This window comes from Scyliorhinus canicula, chromosome 9 (genome assembly GCF_902713615.1).
Source record: "Scyliorhinus canicula chromosome 9, sScyCan1.1, whole genome shotgun sequence".
Lineage (NCBI taxonomy): Eukaryota > Metazoa > Chordata > Chondrichthyes > Carcharhiniformes > Scyliorhinidae > Scyliorhinus > Scyliorhinus canicula.
This window is the reverse complement of record NC_052154.1, coordinates 142,811,455-142,834,183: the sequence shown is the minus strand read 5'-3', so window position 1 is coordinate 142,834,183 and position 22,729 is coordinate 142,811,455. Positions and strand designations below refer to the sequence as shown.

Sequence of the window (22,729 nt, the reverse complement as noted above, 5' to 3'; positions counted from 1 at the left end):
AGAGTGTTTTCCAAAACAAACTTGAAAGAAAATGTTTATAAAAGCTGTAGCAAGGCTGCTGCATACTAAATAATAGTTAATAAAATTAATGTCAGATTCACTTAAAAAAAAATCAAACTCTTTAAAGTATGTCAAAACATTTAACTTTCCACATGCTGATTGAATGTTTAAGGACAGGAATATTACCCAGATTTTTCAGGAGGTAAGGATCCAGACGTCAGCACCCGTTCAAACAAAACTCTGGTATTATTGTCCTCTGAAATGTAGACAAGATGCAGTTAAACACAAGCTGCTGTGCAGCGACTGTGACAGGGCATTATACATAAGATTCTCTTCACAATTCACTGAATATTTCAGGAAGACCATTCAGCCTGTCAAGTACGTGGCAGGGTGAGTCTCCATGAGCCACCTGGCTTAATCCGACACAGCCAGACTGCTCACCAAACTAATACTTCTTTGAAACAATTTTTACGCCTAATCTAATTGTACTGTTCAATTTTCTGGCCTTTCCACATCTGTCGTCTTGGTTTCGACAATAGCTTGTGGCTAAGAATTCCACACTTGAATCCCCCAACTCACACCCACAATCATCCAACTCTGTCCCAACTCACACCCACAATCCTCCAACTCTGTCCCAACTCACACCCACAATCATCCAACTCTGTCCCCAACTCACACCCACAATCCTCCAACTCTGCCCCATCTCACACCCACAATCATCCAACTCTGTCCCAACTCACACCCACAATCATCCAACTCTGTCCCAACTCACACCCAAAATCCTCCAACTCTGTCCCAACTCACACCCACAATCCTCCAACTCTGCCCCATCTCACACCCACAATCCTCCAACTCGGTCCCAACTCACACCCACAATCATCCAACTCTGCCCAACTCACACACACAATCCTCCAACTCGGTCCCAACTCACACCCACAATCCTCCAACACTGCCCCATCTCACACCTACAATCCTCCAACTCGGTCCCAACTCACACCCACAATCCTCCAACTCTGTCCCAACTCACACCCACAATCCTCCAACTCTGTCCCAACTCACACCCACAGTCCTCCAACTCTGCCCAACACACACCCACAATCCTCCAACTCGGTCCCAACTAACCCACAATCCTCCAACTCTGTCCCAACTCACACCCACAATCCTCCAACTCGGTCCCAACTCACACCCACAGTCCTCCAACTCTGTCCCAACTCACACCCACAATCCTCCAACTCTGTTCCAACTCACACCCACAATCCTCCAACTCTGTCCCAACTCACACCCACAATCCTCCAACTCTGTCCCAACTCACACCCACAATCCTCCAACTCGGTCCCAACTCACTCCCACAATCCTTCAACTCTGCCCCATCTCACACCCACAATCCTCCAACTCTGTCCCAACTCACACCCACAATCCTCCAACTCGGTCCCAACTCACACCCACAGTCCTCCAACTCTGTCCCAACTCACACCCACAATCCTCCAACTCGGTCCCAACTCACACCCACAATCCTCCAACTCTGTCCCACCTCACACCCACAATCATCCAACTCTGCCCAACTCACACCCACAATCCTCCAACTCGGTCCCCAACTCACACCCACAATCCTCCAACTCTGTCCCAACTCACACCCACAATCCTCCAACTCAGTCCCAACTCACACCCACAATCCTCCAGCTCTGTCCCATCTCACACCCACAATCCTCCAACTCTGTGCCAACTCCCACCCACAATCCTCCAACTCTGTCCCAACTCACACCCACAATCCTCCAACTCTGCCCCATCTCACACCCACAATCCTTCAACTTGGTCCCAACTCACACCCACAATCCTCCAACTCTGTCCCAACTCACACCCACAATCCTGCAACTCTGCCCCATCTCACACCCACAATCCTCCAACTCTGTCCCAACTCACACCCACAATCCCCCAACCCTCAGTCCCCTAACCACACCCACAATCCTCCAACTCTGCCCAACTCACACCCACAATCCTCCAACTCTGTCCCAACTCTCACTCACAATCCTCAAACTCGGTCCCAACTCACACTCACAATCCTCCAACTCTGTCCCAACTCACACCCACAATCATCCAACTCTGTCCCAACTCACACCCACAATCCCCCAACCCTCAGTCGCCTAACCACACCCACAATCCTCCAACTCTGCCCAACTCACACTCACAATCCTCCAACTCTGTCCCAACTCTCACTCACAATCCTCCAACTTGGTCCCAACTCACACCCAAAATCCTCCAACTCTGTCCCAACTCACACCCACAATCATCCAACTCTGCCCCATCTCACACACACAATCCTCCAACTCGGTCCCAACTCACACCCACAATCCTCCAACTCTGTCCCAACTCACACCCACAATCCTCCAACTCTGTCCCAACTCACACCCACAATCCTCCAACTCTGTCCCAACTCACACCCACAATCCTCCAACTCTGTCCCAACTCACACCCACAACCCCCCAACTCGGTCCCAACTCACACCCACAATCCTCCAACTCTGTCCCAACTCACACCCACAATCCTCCAACTCTGTCCCAACTCACACCCACAATCCTCCAACTCTGTCCCAACTCACACCCACAATCCTCCAACTCTGTCCCAACTCACACCCACAATCATCCAACTCTGTCCCAACTCACACCCGCAATCCTCCAACTCTGTCCCAACTCACACCCGCAATCCTCCAACTCTGTCCAACTCACACCCACAATCCCCCAACCCTCAGTCCCCTAACCACACCCACAATCCTCCAACTCTGTCCCAACTCACACCCACAATCCTCCAACTCGGTCCCAACTCACACCCACAATCCTCCAACTCTGCCCCATCTCACACCCACAATCCTCCAACTCTGTCCCAACTCACACCCACAATCCCCCAACCCTCAGTCCCCTAACCACACCCACAATCATCCAACTCTGCCCAACTCACACCCACAATCCTCCAACTCTGTCCCAACTCACACCCACAATCCTCCAACTCTGTCCCAACTCTCACCCACAATCCTCCAACTCGGTCCCAACTCACACCCACAATCCTCCAACTCTGCCCCATCTCACACCCACAATCCTCCAACTCTGTCCCAACTCACACCCACAATCCTCCAACTCCGTCCCAACTCACACCCACAATCATCCAACTCTGCCCCATCTCACACACACAATCCTCCAACTCGGTCCCAACTCACACCCACAATCCTCCAACTCTGTCCCAACTCACACCAACAATCCTCCAACTCTGTCCCAACTCACACCCACAATCCTCCAACTCTGTCCCAACTCACACCCACAATCCTCCAACTCTGTCCCAACTCACACCCACAATCATCCAACTCTGTCCCAACTCACACCCGCAATCCTCCAACTCTGTCCCAACTCACACCCGCAATCCTCCAACTCTGTCCAACTCACACCCACAATCCCCCAACCCTCAGTCCCCTAACCACACCCACAATCCTCCAACTCTGTCCCAACTCACACCCACAATCCTCCAACTCGGTCCCAACTCACACCCACAATCCTCCAACTCGGTCCCAACTCACACCCACAATCCTCCAACTCGGTCCCAACTCACACCCACAATCCTCCAACTCTGTCCCAACTCACACCCACAATCCTCCAACTCTGTCCCAACTCACACCCGCAATCATCCAACTCGGTCCCAACTCACACCCACAATCCTCCAACTGTGTCCCAACTCACGCCCACAATCCTCCAACAGGTCCCTACTCACCCCCACAATCCTCCAACTCTGTCCCAACTCACCCGCAATCCTCCAACTCTGTCCCATCTCACACCCACAATCCTCCAACAGGTCCCTACTCACCCCCACAATCCTCCAACTCGGTCCCAACTCACCCGCAATCCTCCAACTCTGTCCCAACTCACACCCACAATACTTCGAACCTCAGTCCTCAACTCACACCCACAATCTTCCAACTCGGTCCCAACTCACACCCACAATCCTCCAACTCTGTGCCTACCCACACCCACAATCCTCCAACTCTGTCCCAACTCACACCCACAATCCTCCAACTCTGTCCCAACTCACACCCACAACCCCCCAACTCGGTCCCAACTCACACCCACAATCCTCCAACTCTGTCCCAACTCACACCCACAATCCTCCAACTCTGTCCCAACTCACACCCACAATCCTCCAACTCTGTCCCAACTCACACCCACAATCCTCCAACTCTGTCCCAACTCACACCCGCAATCCTCCAACTCTGTCCCAACTCACACCCGCAATCCTCCAACTCTGTCCCAACTCACACCCACAATCCTCCAACTCTGTCCAACTCACACCCACAATCCCCCAACCCTCAGTCCCCTAACCACACCCACAATCCTCCAACTCTGTCCCAACTCACACCCACAATCCTCCAACTCGGTCCCAACTCACACCCACAATCCTCCAACTCTGCCCCATCTCACACCCACAATCCTCCAACTCGGTCCCAACTCACACCCGCAATCCTCCAACTCTGTCCAACTCACACCCACAATCCCCCAACCCTCAGTCCCCTAACCACACCCACAATCCTCCAACTCTGTCCCAACTCACACCCACAATCCTCCAACTCGGTCCCAACTCACACCCACAATCCTCCAACTCGGTCCCAACTCACACCCACAATCCTCCAACTCGGTCCCAACTCACACCCACAATCCTCCAACTCTGTCCCAACTCACACCCACAATCCTCCAACTCTGTCCCAACTCACACCCGCAATCATCCAACTCGGTCCCAACTCACACCCACAATCCTCCAACTGTGTCCCAGCTCACGCCCACAATCCTCCAACAGGTCCCTACTCACCCCCACAATCCTCCAACTCTGTCCCAACTCACCCGCAATCCTCCAACTCTGTCCCATCTCACACCCACAATCCTCCAACAGGTCCCTACTCACCCCCACAATCCTCCAACTCGGTCCCAACTCACCCGCAATCCTCCAACTCTGTCCCAACTCACACCCACAATACTTCGAACCTCAGTCCTCAACTCACACCCACAATCTTCCAACTCGGTCCCAACTCACACCCACAATCCTCCAACTCTGTGCCTACCCACACCCACAATCCTCCAACTATGTCCCAACTCACACCCACAATCCTCCAACTCTGTCCCAACTCACACCCACAACCCCCCAACTCGGTCCCAACTCACACCCACAATCCTCCAACTCTGTCCCAACTCACACCCACAATCCTCCAACTCTGTCCCAACTCACACCCACAATCCTCCAACTCTGTCCCAACTCACACCCACAATCATCCAACTCTGTCCCAACTCACACCCGCAATCCTCCAACTCTGTCCCAACTCACACCCGCAATCCTCCAACTCTGTCCAACTCACACCCACAATCCCCCAACCCTCAGTCCCCTAACCACACCCACAATCCTCCAACTCTGTCCCAACTCACACCCACAATCCTCCAACTCGGTCCCAACTCACACCCACAATCCTCCAACTCTGCCCCATCTCACACCCACAATCCTCCAACTCGGTCCCAACTCACACCCACAATCCTCCAACTCTGTCCCAACTCACACCCACTATCCTGCAACTCTGCCCCATCTCACACCCACAATCCTCCAACTCTGTCCCAACTCACACCCACAATCCTCCAATTCTGTCCCAACTCACACCCACAATCCTCCAACTCTGTCCCAACTCACACCCACAATCCTCCAACTCTGTCCCAACTCACACCCACAATCCTCCAACTCTGTCCCAACTCACACCCGCAATCCTCCAACTCTGTCCCAACTCACACCCGCAATCCTCCAACTCTGTCCAACTCACACCCACAATCCCCCAACCCTCAGTCCCCTAACCACACCCACAATCCTCCAACTCTGTCCCAACTCACACCCACAATCCTCCAACTCTGTCCCAACTCACACCCACAATCCTCCAACTCGGTCCAACTCACACCCACAATCCTCCAACTCGGTCCCAACTCACACCCACAATCCTCCAACTCTGTCCCAACTCACACCCACAATCCTCCAACTCTGTCCCAACTCACACCCACAATCATCCAACTCGGTCCCAACTCACACCCACAATCCTCCAACTGTGTCTCAACTCACGCCCACAATCCTCCAACAGGTCCCTACTCACCCCCACAATCCTCCAACTCTGTCCCAACTCACCCGCAATCCTCCAACTCTGTCCCATCTCACACCCACAATCCTCCAACAGGTCCCTACTCACCCCCACAATCCTCCAACTCGGTCCCAACTCACCTGCAATCCTCCAACTCTGTCCCAACTCACACCCACAATACTTCGAACCTCAGTCCTCAACTCACACCCACAATCTTCCAACTCGGTCCCAACTCACACCCACAATCCTCCAACTCTGTGCCAACACACACCCACAATCATCCAACTCTGCCCAACTCACACCCACAATCATCCAACTCTGTGCCAACTCACACCCATAATCCTCAAACTCTGTCCCAACTCACACCCACAATCCTCCAACTCTGTGCCAACTCATACCCACAATCCTCCAACTCTGTCCCAACTCATACCCACAATCCTCCAACTCTGTCCCAACTCTCACCCACAATCCTCCAACTCTGCCCCATCTCACACCCACAATCCTCCAACTCTGTCCCAACTCACACCCACAATCCTCCAACTCGGTCCCAACTCACACCCACAAACCTCCAACTCGGTCCCAACTCACACCCACAATACTCCAACTCTCACCCACAATCCTCCAACTCTGCCCCATCTCACACCCACAATCATCCAACTCTGTCCCAACTCACAACCCTCAGTCCCAACTCACACCCACAATCCTCCAACTCTGTCCCAACTCACACCCACAATCCTCCAACTCTGTCCCCAACTCACACCCACAAACCTCCAACTCTGTCCCAACTCACACCCACAAACCTCCAACTCTGTTCCAACTCGCACCCAGTCCTCCAACTCTGTCCCAACTCACACCCACAATCCTCCAACTCTCACCCACAATCCTCCAACTCTGCCCCATCGCACACCCACAATCATCCAACTCTGTCCCAACTCACAACCCTCAGTCCCAACTCACACTCTCAATCCTCCAACTCCCTCCCAACTCACACCCTCAATCCTCCAACTCTGCCCCAACTCAAACCCACAATCCTCCAACTCTGTCCAAACCCACCTCGCAGACCCTCAACCCTCTGTCCCAACCCATGATCCTCTAATCCTGTGTCCCAACCCGCGATCCTCCTATTGCACCTATCATACCTGCTGTTACCTTGCATGGTGACAGAACTTTCAGTCATTCGTATCACCCTCTACAATTCCCCCTTGAAACCTTTTACCTTCCTACTGTTGTTATAAAGTGTACTCAAATCTACCTCTTTCAATTCTGCCTTTTGGCCAGCTTTTTAAATCCTCTATCACTTTGTTGTCTTTCTCACATTTTGGAACAGTTTTATTATGTTAAAGTTGCTATACAATTGCACCTTATTGCAATGATTTCTTATATGTCATTACTGAATATTGATGCATGGAAGGAAGGCCAGAAATATTTTTTTTTTTCATTTTTATTCACGATGATTCTAAAGATGCTTTTACGCTGTGCAGAATCTGTGATCTTGGCCTGCATGTCTCCTGTCGTTAGCCGCAAGGTGGAGCCTGCTGGGACGCATGGAGACCGATCACTGGAAAGACCCAGCAAATTCCACAGGCTTAATTTCAGGCTGCAATCCCACTGCACCTTGCACAATACAAATGGAATCAATTTGTTCCAAATCCATTGTCAACAATAGGCACACACCTTTCTCTCACATGTCTAAAGAATGGCTGACAGCTACAAATGGGATACAGTTCTTACCATTGAGATGAGAAAGGTAGTCAATGTAAGCCAATATGTATTCTGGAATGTCCCCATACTTCTTTAAACCCAGCTCAAATATCTTGAAGGCCACTGCCTTGTCCTGAAAGGGAGCAGAGAAAGCAGTTATATATTGGGAGTCCCGTGGTTCAGAGCTGTGAACCTCAGGACAGGACCAGGAAGCTCACCTTACTGCAGTAGTATTCCATCAGCGCAGCAGACACATAGACATGATGCCGTGTTCTGGGATCTTCCCTTGCCTTCTTAAATATGGATCGACCAGACTTGATACCCTCTGCTCTCCGTGCAAATTTCATGTATTGAATGTATACCTTCAATGCAAACAACAGAATATTAATGTACATTAAAAATAAATCATACGCTTCTCAGTTTTAAATTACAGGTATGATTGGTCTGGAAGATTGAAGATTCCATATCCACCCCTAGCATGTGCTAATTAATTTCGCACATCTCGGGCAGAAGGGGTAGTAGAAACTGTCCTCAATATTCCCAGATTAACAAGGGTGAGGTGATATGCTCAATACAGAATGCTGTTCAGGAAACCATGCTGGAACTCATGGAAACACAGGATTAAGTATGCAGGTTAGATAGACCATGGAAGCCACCTTCTTGGCTTAGATAGGAAGGATTTGTTGAAAAGAGACATATGTTGATGAGATGTTTGTCTTGCACCCAGCAGAATAAATGCAAAAAAACCCAAACTTCAAACAATTACAATATACTCGACCAGTCCAGAGTTGCAAAATCCAAAATAAAATGCCCACTCTTAGCGGTGATTCCATGATTAGGCAGCACTTGCTGAACAATCTTTTTTAAAATAAATTTAGTTTCCAATTCCTTTTTCTCCCCCCATTAAGGGGCAATTTAGCATGGCCAATCCACCTACTCTGCACATCTTTTGTGTTGTGGGGGTGAGACCCATGCAGACACGGGGAGAAAGTGCAAACTCCACACGGACAGTGACCCGGGGCTGGGATCGAACTCGTGTACTCGGCACCATGAGCCGTGAGGCAGAATGCTAACCACTGTGCCACCATACTGCCCTCTAGCTGAGCAATCTTGAGTGTGCTCACAGCTACACTGATAGTCAATTCAAGATAATCAGTTAAACTTGTGTTATGGCTCCTTTACACTGGCATGGGGCAACATACATTCACACACAGCAACCAATTCTCTGCAAACAAAAGGAATGTGTTCAAGCCTTGTGCCTTTTTGAATTACCCAGAATCTTTGGGAGCCTATAGTTCTCTGTTGCTTTCTCCATTGCAAAGACATAGCCAATCAGAGCCAATTAGCCAGCCAACTAGCACCCTTTTCTCATGTAGTATAAATTGTTGACATTGTTTGAAATTTGGTATTCTTGCCTTTGTCCTGATGAGTGCAAGACATAACGTTTCTCTCTTTGCAGCAGTATGCAAGTTCTATACAAGTGAATGTATGAAGAATTGTTACTTGGGTGAGGTGATGAAAAACTGTTGACACTGGAGCAATTGCACAATAGCTACTGAAGTTCTAAATTCACAGTTTAGAGCGTTACAGCTTTTTATTATGTGAAGGTGATGGAAACAAGGCAGTAAATTGAATTAATATGCAGAGGTAGCACAGTGGGTAGGCCTGTTGCTTCATAGCTCCAGGGTCCCAGGTTCGATTCTCGGCTTAGGTCACTGTCTGCGTGGAGTCTGCACGTTCTCCCTGTGTCTGCGTGGGTTTCCTCCAGGTGCTCCGGTTTCCTCCCACAAGTCTCAAAAGACGTGCTTATAGAATCATAGAATTTACAGTGCAGAAGGAGGCCATTCAGCCCATCGAGTCTGCACCAGCCCTCGGAAAGAGCACCCTACTTAAGCCCCACACTCCACCGTAACCCAATAACCCCACATAACCTTTTTGGACTCTAAGGGCAATTTGGAATAGCCAATCCACCTAACCTGCACATGTTTGGACAGTGGGAGGAAACCAGAGCACCCGGAGGAAACCCACGCAGACATGGGGAGAACGTGCAGACTCCACACAGACAGTGACCTAAGCCGGGAATTGAACCTGGGACCGTGGAGCTGTGAACTGTGCTAATCATTATGTTGCCGTGCTGCCCTGATTCTATGACTCACCAGGGGAAGGCAGCAGTAGCCAGGTTCATGGCACCGTGGCTGGCTCTGCTGCGCAGCAGGGCAGGAAAAAGACTGGTAGAGCTATAATGATAGGGGATTCGAATGTAAGGGGAGTTGACAGACGTTTCTGTGTCGCAAACGAAACTCCAGGAAGGTATGTTGCCTCCCGAGTGCAAGGGTCCTGGATGTTTCAGAGCGGCTGCAGGACATTCTAAAGGGGGAGGGTAAACTGCCAGCTGTTGTGGTGCACATAGATATAGATAAAAATAAGGATGAGGTCCTACACGCTGAATTTAGGTAGTTAGGAGATAAACTAAAAAGTAGGACCTCCAAGGTAGTAATCCCAGGATTGCTACCAGTGCCATGTGCTAGTCAAGAGTAGGAATGACAGGATAGACAGGATGAATGTGTGGCTTGAGAGATGGTGCAGGAGGGAGGGATTCAGATTTTTGGGACATTGGAACCAGTTCTGGGAGTGGTGGGACCATTACAATTCGGACCGCCTACACCTGAGCAGGACTGGAACCAATGTCCTAGGCGGGGTTGTTTGCAAGCGCTGTTGGGGAGGGTTTAAACTAATGTGGCAGGAGATGGGAACCAATGCAGGAAGTCAGAGGGTAGTAAAGAGGGGACAGAAACAAAAGCTAGTAAGGAGAAAAGTGGAAGGCAGTGAAACAGATTGAACTGTCTAGTATGGCAGGGGGTGGGAACCAGAGCAGTAGGTCAGCGGGAGAAATAACGGACTAAGGCCAGTAAGATTAAGAGGAAGAGCATGCAGTGAATGGTTGGTCAACGCAGAGGGGCTGAAGTGCATTAGTTTCATTGCGAGGAGTATTTCAGGTAAGACAGATGAACTTAGAGCTTGGATTAGTATGTGGAATTATGATGTTGTTGCTATTACAGAAACTTGGTTGAAAGAGGGACAGGATTGGCAACTAAACATTTCAGGATTTAGATGCTTCAGACAGGATAGAGGGGATGCAAATGGGTTGGGGGAGTTGCATTATTGGTTAAGGAGAGTATCGCAGCTGAGCTGAGGGAGGACACCTTGGAGGGTTCAGGCAGCGAGACAATCTGGGTAGAGCTCAGGAATAGGAAGGGTGCTGTCACAATGTTGGGGGTTTACTACAGACTTCCTAACAGCCAGTGGGAGATAGAGGAGCAGATATGCAGACAGATCTTGGGAGAGATGCATAAACAATAGGGTTGTCATGGTGGGTGATTTTAACTTTCTCTATATTGACTGGGACACACTTACTGCTAGAGGCATGGTGGAGCATAATTTGTAGGGAGCGTCCTGGAGGGTTTCTTGAAACAATATGTAAACAGCTGAACTCGGGAAGGGGCCATATTAGACCTGGTGCTGGGAAATGAGCCCGGCCAGGTGATCGAAGTTTTAGTAGGGAACAGTGATCATATTCTGTAAGTTTTAAGCTGCTTATGGAAAAAGACAAGAGTGGTCCTCAGGTGAAGGTGTCAGACTGGGGGAAGGCTAATTACAACAGCATTAGGTGGGATCTAGAGAGTGGTGACTGGGCAAGGCTATTTGAGAGAAAATCAACATCCAGAGGCTTTCAAATGTCAGTTGAATAGAATTCAGGACCGGCATGTACTTGTGAAGACGAAAAATAAGGGTGGCAAGTATAGGGAACCCTGGATAATGACAGATATTATGAATCTTGTCAAAAAGAAAAAGGAAGTATTCGTAAGGTCTAAAAGGCTTTGAACAGTTGAAGCCCTTGAAGAATAGAAAGCAAGTAGGGAGGAATTTAAGGTAGGAGTTAGGAAGGCTAAAAGGGGTCATGAAATGTTATCGGTAAACAGGATTAAGGAAAATCTTACGGCGTTTTATACATATGTAAAGAGCAAGAGGATAGCCAGAGAAAGGGTTGGTCCATTCAAGGATATTGGAGGGAATCAATGTATGGAACCAGAGGAAATGAAAGAGATACTAAATAAATAATTTGCCTCAGTATTCACCAAAGAGAAGGACTTGGTGGATGAGGAGTATAGGGTAGAGTGTGTCGATATTCTGAATCATGTTGATATTAACAAAGAGGAGATGTTGGACATCTTAGATAAGTCCCCAGGGCCTGATGGGATCTACCCCAGAAAACTGCAGGAGGCAAGAGAGGAAATTGCTGGGTTGACAGTAATCTTTGTATCCTCATTGTCTAGAGGTGAAGTTCCAGAGGACTAGAGAGTAGCCAATGTTGTTCCATTGTTTAAGAAGGGCAGCAGGGATAATCCAGGAAATTATAGGCCGGTGAGCTTTACATCAGTGGTAGGCAAACTATTGGAAAAGATTCGTAGAGAAAGGATTAACAGATATTTGGAAACAAATTAACTTGTTAGTGATGGACAGCATGGTTGTGTGAAGGGGTGGTCGTGCCTCACTAGTTTGATCGAGTTTTTCGAAGAAGTGACAAAGGTGATAGATGAGGGAAAGGCAATAGATGTGGTATATATGGACTTCAGTAAAGCCTTTGACAAGGTACCTCATGGTAGACTGGTACAAAAGGTGAAGACACATGGGATCAGTGGAGAGCTGGCAAGTTGGATACAGAACTGGCTTGGGCACAGAAGACAGGATAGCAGAAGAAGGGTGCTTTTCTGAATGGAAGGCTGTGACTAGCGGTGTTCCACAGGGATCAGTTCTGGGGCTTTTGTTGTTTGCGGTGTATATAAATGATTTGGGGGCGGCACGTGGCGCAGGTACGATAGTGGCATTGAAGGGACATCTAGACAAATATATGAATAGGGTGGGAATGGAAGGATAGGGTCTCCCTAAGTACAGACGGTTTTAATTTAGGCAGGTACCATGGTCAGCGCAGGCTTGGAGGCATGAAGGGCCTATTCCTGTTCTTTTATGTAAGCCTACGTGTGACAATAAAAATAATTAATTTTTTTAAAATCAGCTAATTGAATGGCAGAGCAGGCTTGAAGGACTGCAAGGCCTATTCCTGTTCTAACGTTTTTCCCTATATTTTTGACTTCTTTCTCCTGCCAAAGGTAATTGTGGCTCTTCTTTGAACTTCTTGCAGGGACCTCACAATCACCCCATATCTCTTTCCCATTTTTCATACATCATTCGTATTCATAAACTGAAAATAAACAAAAGTAATACTCACCAATGTTGGATCAATATCTTCGATAGCCAATAACCTGTTGTATATGCTATGTACCTTTTCATATTTCATCCGACTCTTGAAAAAAGCAGAAGTGCATCCATTAGTACTCGTAAAACAGGGAGCAGTGTTAATCTATCATCGAGTGCATGCTTTGGTAATTACATTGTTAAATGAATTGCCTTATTAAAGACAGGTTGGCTATGTTGACTAAACCTCCAAAAGAGTATAAATGGTCACATCACAATTAAGGTAGCATGTATTTGATGTACTAGAGGACATTGTAATCTCTACTCACCTCTTCGTAGTCTGCGTAAGCAAAGTATAGCAGCATGTTCTTCTTTAACAAAGTGCTGATGGCCCGCTCATAGATGTTTGCAGCTTCATCACTGAACAGTTTTGCATTGTTCATGTCCTGCCACAAAGTAGTATTTATTACAAAAGCTCCTCAAATGAACCATTGCGAATCATTCTGCACAGTGGGAATTCTTATACAGCTATGTGAAAGAACTGCAAGTCAAAAGTTAATTCCAAGGGCAGGGCGGTGGCGCAGTGCTTAGCACTGCTGCCTCATGCGCCGAGGTCCCAGGTTCGATCCCGACTCTGGGTCACTGTGTGGAGTTTGCACATTCTCCCCGTGTTTGCATGGGTTTCACCCCCACAACCCAAAGATGTGCAGGGTAGGTGGATTGGCCACATTAAATTGCCCCTTAATTGGAAAAAATGAAATGGGTACTCTAAATTTATTTTTAAAAAGTTAATTCCAGCAATGCACCATAAAAATGTCAGTGTAGGAGATGTACGTCAGGATTATTGAAAATAAGCCCCATGTTTTTGACACAACAAATTGCTCATCAGCTACCTGATGAGGCTTATTTTAAGCTACTCCTCAGAAGTAACAACAACAACTTGTATTTAATGTAGTACAACGTCCCAAGGTGTTTCAGGGGAACGTTAAAAAACAAACTTTGGTACTAAGTCACATAAGGGTATATTAGGGCTGATGACCAAACACCGGGTCAAGCAGGCAGCTTTTAAGAAGCTTGCTAAAGAAGGAAAGCAAGGTAGAGATAAGGGGCAGCATTCGTGAATTTTCGACGTGCAGGCGAGGATTACTCAACCAGATTGGGTGGGGGGGGAGAGAGAGAGCGAGAGGCGAGAGAGAGAGGAGCTTAATCCCCCCCCCACCTCTTTATTTCTGGGTGTGAACCTGAGTATGTCACCGGAGGGAGATGGGGAAGATCTCAAATCCCATTAAAGTCCTCTCACGAGAGTTAGTGGCTATAACTGGATTGCCCATGGCAATCGGGCCCTGACACTTTTGCTCAAGGTGTTGTTGCAACCTAACCAGGGTGTTTGGAGAATCTCATTCAACAAATGTGATGAAATGCACTTGGAAAATATTTGTGATTTTAGTGTCCTAAACCATCCCAAACATCTTCAGGATTATACCTTGGGCTTTCATTGCTAAAAACTACAGTTGACTTTTACATAAGATCAGGTTTACACTGGTTTATCCTGTCACTTTTTAAAAACTAAATTTAGACGACCCAATTATTTTTTTTCTAATTAAGGGGCAATTTAGCGTGGCCAATCCACCTAACCTGCACATCTTTTGAGTTGTGGGGGTGAAACCCATGCAGACACGGGGAGAATGTGCAAACTCCACACAGACAGTGACCCAAGGCCGAGATCCAATCAGTTTTAATGAGTGACTTAAAGGGGAGGGAAGTCGAGAGGGAATTCCAGAATTTAGGGCCCCAAGTAGCTAAAAGCACACTACCAATAGTACTGTGATTAAAATTGGGGATCCACAACAGGCCAAAATTGAATGAGAGCAGATATCTTGGAGGGATGTCAGGCTACAGGACATTGCAGAGATAGGAAGGTAACCTGACTGCTTATATGGAATGGAGGAGGGTGAAATCGGGGAACAACTTTGGAGGGGTGAAATTAGACAACAGTGGTAATCTGATGTGGGTGGGGGCGATGAGAGAAATCATATCTAGTTATACTTGGTATAATACATGGTGGGCAAATTGCACTTGCTTTAAGCAGTAAACTACAGGATAAAAGGGAAGTGTGAATGAAAACCATGTGTACCATAACAGAATGTACTGCAGGAACTTGCCAAAGCTTCTTCGTCAACCTTCCAAACCTATAATCTCTAACACTTAGCAGCAGATGCATGATGATACCACCATCTGCAAGTTCTCTTTGGAGTCACACGCCAACATGACTTGGAACTGTATCGCCTTCCTTCACTGTCGTTGGGTCAAAATCTTGGAGCTCCCTCTTTAAAGCGTTATGACTGCATGGAGTGTAGTGGTTCAAGAAGGTGGCTCACCACCATCTTTTAAAGGGCAATTCGGGATGAGCAGTAAATTCTGCGCTTGCTGGTGACATCTGCATGCCATAAAAGAATAAGAACCAAAATTGGGAAGGTATAGCCAGAGATAAGCAGTCACAATAAAGGATCAGATAGATGCCAACAGTGAGAATCATTGGGAAGGAACATGCTGGAAAACAGCCAAGTGACAGTGAAGGCAGGTGCTCAGGGCAATTACTAAATACAAACGTTAATTCCCATACCAGCCTCCCCGAACAGGTGCCGGAATGTGATGACTAGGGGCTTTTAACAGTAACTTCATTTGAAGCCTACTTGTGACAATAAGCGATTTCCATTTCATTTTCATAATTCACAGTGGCTAAGATAATTCAGACATCAATAGTCCTAACCCATTAGTGTTGATCAGAGCATGCAGTCATCAGTTTCGTTTTTCAACAAGTCATGAAACCGACATGGGCGGCACAGCAGCACAATGGTTGGCACTGTTGCTTCACAGTGCCAGGGACCCGGGTTCGATTCCTGACTTGGGTCACTGTCTGTGCAGAGTCTGCACATTCTCCCCGTGTCTGCGTGGGTTTCCTCCGGGTGCTCCAGTTTCCTCCCACAAAGTCCCGAAAGATGTGCTTGTTAGGTGAATTGGACATTCTGAATTCTCCCTCTGTGTACCCGAACAGACGCCGGAATGTGGCGACTAGGGGCTTTTCACAGTAACCTAATTGCAGTGTAAATGTAAGCCTACTTGTAACACTAATAAAGAGAGATACAGTGATCAGCAGTGGTATAACAAGTTGTTATAAATTTGTGATGCACTTTATTATCGTGCTCTAGGTTCTGGAATATTAAGTGATGCCCTCAGGACTGTCTCAGTTATTTTAGCCAATTCTGTAAAACACGAAATAATTTTTGAGTCAAAATTATAAATTCTCCTGTAGTTGGCATTTTAGGGTATCCAGCGGTCTTGCCATCAACACTCACATTCCAGGAATGATTAAAGGAAATTACAAAGTTCATCACATCCTCTTTAGCTGAACTGAACAAGATGGACTAGATTGCTCCCGCGTCTTGTCAATGGGATTTCCCATTGTAGTCACCCACGCTGCCAGGAAACCTGTGGGTGGGCGGTGCTGCCGGTGGGAAAAGAGAATTGCAACGGCCGGAACATTCCTGCCCTGATAATTTGACAGAATTATCCATACAGCAGCTTACCCCCTTTTCTGCAAGCAATTTGCTCGATTGCTCCAGGTACTGGGCAGCTTCGTACCAGATGTCAGGATGATGTCCTAAAACCAGCAGACATTGTTCATAGGCAAACATAACTGCAACAAAGACACATACAATCTGTTAGAGTCTATATAAATATTCTGTAAGTTCTACAGCAGATCTTTTCTATCTACCAAATATCAGTAATGATTCTTTATTCACAAGTTCTTAAGCAAAATCTTTGTAGATTCCTACCCTCTTTGTGAAGTTAAAAAGATTTTGACATGTCCTTCTAAGTTACACTAAATGCTTTACAGATAATGCAATACTTTCGAAGTGCAACAACTTGTAATTACATAATGCCTTTAAAATAGTAAAACATCCCAACCTACTTCACAGGAACATTATCAAACAAAAATTTGACACTGAGCAGGGCAGAGCAGGCTCTGTGAGCCACTTGGTCTCGCCCTGCTCCTATTTATTATGATCTGAATCACATCAGGAATAGGAGCACGGGTCAAAGAAGTAGGTGCAGAGGCACAGAAGTTTGGGGAGGGAATACCAGAACTTCGCACATTGATCATTATGTCAGCAAACATAGCAGCCAATTTGAGTACAGCAAAATCCCTCAAAAATCAGTGAAATAAATGACCTGTTGATCTGTTTCTGGCCTGCCTTTCTGCATTACAGCACTAGTCCTGTTCAGTAATCTCACCTCGTTTGGTGATTAGTGTTTGGTCTTCTGTGCGAAGTGGGTTACTTTTTTCCCATTGGATATACTTCTTCCACATGTCTACCTGTTGTGCTTCCTGTGGGCTGTTCTGTGGTGGGACTGATGGTGCATTACGATCCAGACCTTTCATAACAGTCTCGTATTCCTGGAACAAAGGTACTAAAGTTTCTGAATCCATTTCTTTTGAGTTTAAAAATAAAACAGACTCTCGACTTTTAAAACCTCTCTAGTTTGCAGCAACTTAGACTCAAGTTTTGCGAAGCAAGATGGGAATACCTTTGCCACTCGTCGCGCATTCATGTAATCTCTGCTGCGATCTTCAATCATTTTCTTAGCAAGGTGAACATTGATGCTCTGTGGAGGAACAGATCACAACTCTGCAACTAACAGTTTTCTTTCATCAACATACGTATTTCCATATATAAAGTTGAAACTCAGTGACATACAGAACATTTAGTCAGCAAAATTACAAGCTGAATGATTAGTTCTGTAAAAAGCTGCTTGTTTCATAAGAGACCATTAATGTAGAGTCTGATCCAATGATTCCTTTATTAGGACAATGTTCATACAATCCATAGAGTCTGTGGAATCCCTACAATGCAGAAGCAGGCCATCGAATCGCCACCAACCCGTGGAAAGAACACCCTACCTAGACCCATTCCCCCACCCTATCCCCATAACCCCAACTAACCTGTACACCTTTGGACACCCAGGGTCAATTTAGCATGACCAATCCACCTAACTTGCACATCTTTGGACTGTGGTAGGAAACCCACACAGACATGGGGAGAACGTTCAAACTCCACATAGACAGTCGCCCAAGGCCGGTATCTAACTCGGGTCCCTGGCGCTGTGAGGCAGCAGTGCCAACCACTGTGCCACCGTGCCATCATATCAGTTACTTTTCACTTCAATCATTTTCGTATCACGACAGAAGCAAAATATTTCAAAAGTCACTTCAGTTTGTTCTGAAATTCTGTGTGATGTTAGCATTTAGCACTGGAGGCTTGCAAAGGATTCCAGATGGAATCCGCATATTCCAACTGTTACTTTATCAGGCTCTTATGGCACATTATGGAGAAACAGGCCTCACAATCAGACTCTACAATCATGGTTTCTAATGAGAGCAGCAGCTCTTGAGTAACTGAATAAATACTAGTTGGCTTTTGAAGGCACTCTAACAACATGATGACTCATTGTATTGTGACACTAAAAGGAAAACTATAATGGATTATGGAAAATGCGTGCAAAATGTATAGAGGTTGAAGTTACTCCCTACCAGCCTCCCCGAACAGGCGCCGGAATGTGGCGACTAGGGGCTTTTCACAGTAACTTAATTGAAGCCTACTCGTGACAATAAGCGATTTTCATTTCATTTCATAACATCAATTTTACGAAATGAGAGTAAGTTCCCATGTTTACTGTTTTATAGTTGTTCATCCATTCAAAAAAGAGGTCAAAATAGTGAGGGAAATTTTATCCAAATCGATTAACATTCTTTAATAAAATCACAGACTAACTTAAACCTCAATGACTTATTCTTGTATTGCTGAAAAGGACCATACAAAAAAAAAAGCATTGTTGACAGAAGCATAGAGGTGATTCCCAAAACAATTCTGACACCTTTACAGTGTTAGGTACCTCTTAGCTCTGTCAGTACAGCACCTAACTCCTGTACAGGAAACTAAATTTTAAACTGAAATCCATATGCATCCAGTGATTGTGGATGAGTTCTGGCAGGTTTCAAATGGATGGCTAAACTGGAAGAATCTGAGCTTGTTTTCCCAGAACAGAAAGAGCTAAGAGAAGATTTGATGGAGATGTTTGAAATCATGAAAGTTATAGATCGAGTAAATAAAGAGGGACGGTTTTCAATGGCTGAAGGGTTGCAAACCGGAGGGCACATATTTCACAAGGTGATAGTTGAAAGGAAGGACATGAATAATAACTTTTTCACACACTGAATGGTTAGGATTTGGAATGCACAGCCTGATAAGATGTGGGATGCAGATTAAATCATAGCTTTCAAAAGGAAGTTGGATAAATACTTGCAGAACATTCGGAAAGAGCAATAGAGTGGGGCTAACTGTATTATTCTTTGAAATAGCCCTTTATGGGCTGAATGGTCTCCTTCTTGGCTGTACTATGGTTCCTGAAGTGCCCCTTTTCAGTCCAGGTAGAGGATGTAATTACCTTGGAGAGCTTAGCCCTGTCTCCTTTCCCCATCACCAAGTTCATCTCATTAATGGAGCACCATTAATACAGTTTGTGGAAAAGTCTCCAAGAGTGTTCTGACCTGCTTTTTCAGATATCGGCAGAGTGTGTGAAACAGAAGTTGGAAGTGGACAGGCAAAGTACAACAAATAATTTCGACCAAATTTTGAGCCAGATCAGGATATAAATTGCACTGGAGAAAATGCTGTACTCTCACAGGAGTACAAAAGTATTATGTTTAACAGATATTAAATTTCCTACTAATAATCAGGATGTCCAAGAAAACCAATAACTTTAACCATTTCTTTCTGCGCTATAATTGAAAATTTCAGTCAGCTGAAATCTGCTTTAACTGTGGAGTAATATTTGGCGCTAAAATTTTTACCTCTTCATATTTATTATAATCTCGCCATAACTGCTCAATATTTATCATAGGATTGACACAGCCTCGCTGATACACCCGACGAACTGCTGTTATCCTTTGGTTTTCTGCATAGGATCCCACAGCTTCCCTATCAAAGGGACAAGTCGTTTGTAAGTATGGCAGAATTAGCACACATTTTAGATTTTTGACAAAAATAGTAAAAGAGCCAAATGAATAAAAGAAAATCCAATACTTACACTCCTTTCAAAAAGTTAATGTAATCAACCCAAATCTGTAAAAGATTTGCAATTATTAAAATTGATGCAGTTATTTTTTCTTCAAAGAAAAAAAACATTTTATAAAAGCTTCAGGAGCAAATGAAAAGAATTACTTGATAAGACATAATCTCCATGCCGATTTTATCTAAAGCAAAGTCGTATGCTTGGGCCATCTTCTCTCTGGAATGTAAGCAACAAAAACATTACAGAATAATATGGAATATTCATCCTTTGATACTTTATTCTTCCAAGTATTAAAAATAAACTGAGGTGAAAGACAGTTACAGCATTTTATTAATATTTTTGAACTATTCATTCCTTACTTGTAACTAGGAAGTTTGCCTTTAGTTTCCCGCACATAGGCCAAGTAACATTTCCATAGATCAATATGCAAAACCTTCATAAGACACCGCTGAAACAACTGGAAACAAATGAAAGCAAAATATGTCACTATTGAGTAAGAAACTTTTTTCAAAAAATATTTCTTCCCACTTTTTTAGGACCCCCCCACCCCCGTGCACTATAAATTATTCAATGACCAAAAGGAACTGTTGTCAGGTCTTCTTAAATCTGGTTCAAAGCAGTTGCATTTCAATAGAGTAAATTTGGCATGATACACTTCAGGCAAGGAGCCTGACTCCACAGAGAATGGACTGGAAAATAAGAAGTGGAGGTCTGTGCAATTGAAGTAGCATTGAACGTACAGCACAGAAACAGGCCATTCAGCCCAAACAGCCCATGTGGGTGTTTATTATGCTCTACTTGAGCCTCTTCCCATTATTCCTCATCTCAATTTTATCAGGATAACCCTCTATTCTCTTCTCTCTCATACGCTTACTATCTTCTCCCTAAATACATCTATCCTATTTGTTTCAAATACTCCCTGCATTAGCGAGTTCAATTTACTCAACACTCCACCCTCCCTCAAAGTACCTTTATTTTTTTTCCCCCACAGAGTTGGTCACTCTGGTGCTGGTCATGAAGACCTGTGAAAACTTTTAAAATTAAGCTAATAAGTCGTAGCTCATTGACAAACTAACAATATCAAGATTCTGCCAGATTTATTGAGGTACTGGGATTAAAAGTGAAACAGGTTTACCTTTTCAACTTTGTCGTAGTTTTTTGCTTTTATCTATATCAATAAATTAGAGATTCAGTCATTAAGTATTATACAAGTACAGACAAACCCTGTCATAAGAAGAGTAAACAGTGCCAGTACAGTTCTGGTTACATGGAAGTTTTTCACTGTTCAATTCTGATATAGAAGAAAACATTATAAAGGATATGGTCAACAGTAAACATCTATAATAATCTGTGTGACACATTCAGATTACCTTTAGTTGCCAAAGATCACGAGCCATTTCTCATTAGTCATAATATAGGACAGATTACTGCTTTATTCCCCAAAATATTTACAATTTATAAAAATTAGAGAGAGAAAGTGAGAACAAGAACAAAGAAGTGATGGAAAGAGAATGAGTGGCCAATAAGTTCAAACTTAAAGCATTTAACTTGTTTAAAGGCTCTATTGCATTTTGAAGTACTACAATTATTTACATTTATAAACATGAATGCTTAAAATACATTTTTTTGCATCAATGCTGTATTTCATTAATTAACATATGTTTTAGTAATCATCATGAAGTTCACACCAGATGGCAAGTACACTTCGCAACCCCACCCAATCATGGCAGTGGTCACTACTAAAATCAGCATGATTTTATCAGATGACAAGTAAGGATGGATTTGATTCCAAGAAGGTGCAAAAGAATATTGGGAATTTTAGCTACAAATCACAGGCTGGGACGTTACAATATAGATCTAGAACTGATATTTACCTTGCTCCAGTTTGCAAAAGGTAACATTTAATTTCATACTTTTGCTTAAATGTTAATGTGCATTGGGTTAGAGTTCTGCAAATAAATATGGAAATAAGAAAGCAATTCTCGCCTGCATTAAGAAACACACCTTGGCCGTTGTTGCTCACTGCACAAATTGTCCGTTTGACCTCTTCCAATGTGAAGTTAGAGAACAACAAATAACTTGTTAGCTCCTCCCATATCATCCAAACTTAAAAAACAAAATAGTGAACATTTCCAACACCTTTTAAAAAATAAATTTAGAGTACCCAATTCATTTTTCCAATTAAGGGGCAATTTAGGGTGGCCAATCCACCTACCCTGCACATCTTTGCTTTGTGGGGCCGAAACCTTCCTTAAACATGGAGATCAAAATTTCACTCTGTGTTCCAGGTGTTCTCACCCAAAGTCCCATAAAATTTCTTTTCCTTGTACTCCAATCCCTTTGGAATAAAGGCCAACACGCTATTTGCTTTCCTAATTGATTGCTGCAATGAGTGCTAATTTTGTTTGCGAATCTTGTACAGGTGCCTCTGAACATCAAAGTTTACAAGTTTCACGCCTTTAAAAAAATATTCTGCTTTTTTATTCTTATGATCAAAGTGAT

General features: G+C 45.1%; 1 protein-coding gene across 7 annotated transcripts in view; it reads right to left on the bottom strand.

Moving 5' to 3' along the window:
- Window positions 1-22,729, bottom strand: part of cstf3 (cleavage stimulation factor, 3' pre-RNA, subunit 3) — a 221,347-nt gene that overhangs the window by 32,639 nt on the left and 165,979 nt on the right. For 2 of the 7 annotated variants that reach the window (XM_038807807.1, XM_038807810.1), the window contains exons 13-25: window positions 21,363-21,395; window positions 20,587-20,684; window positions 20,377-20,458; window positions 20,243-20,277; window positions 20,007-20,133; window positions 17,684-17,761; window positions 17,390-17,552; window positions 16,681-16,790; window positions 13,423-13,539; window positions 13,128-13,202; window positions 8,059-8,202; window positions 7,871-7,973; window positions 187-256 (exon numbers count right to left, since the gene is read on the bottom strand). In XM_038807807.1, coding sequence (XP_038663735.1) covers window positions 187-256; window positions 7,871-7,973; window positions 8,059-8,202; window positions 13,128-13,202; window positions 13,423-13,539; window positions 16,681-16,790; window positions 17,390-17,552; window positions 17,684-17,761; window positions 20,007-20,133; window positions 20,243-20,277; window positions 20,377-20,458; window positions 20,587-20,684; window positions 21,363-21,395 — 1,235 coding nt within the window. Of the gene's footprint in view, window positions 1-186; window positions 257-7,870; window positions 7,974-8,058; window positions 8,203-13,127; window positions 13,203-13,422; window positions 13,540-14,858; window positions 15,531-16,680; window positions 16,791-17,389; window positions 17,553-17,683; window positions 17,762-20,006; window positions 20,134-20,242; window positions 20,278-20,376; window positions 20,459-20,586; window positions 20,685-21,362; window positions 21,396-22,729 lie in introns of those variants that run through there. The other 5 variants (XM_038807808.1, XM_038807809.1, XM_038807811.1 and 2 more) reach the window with 5 other exon arrangements.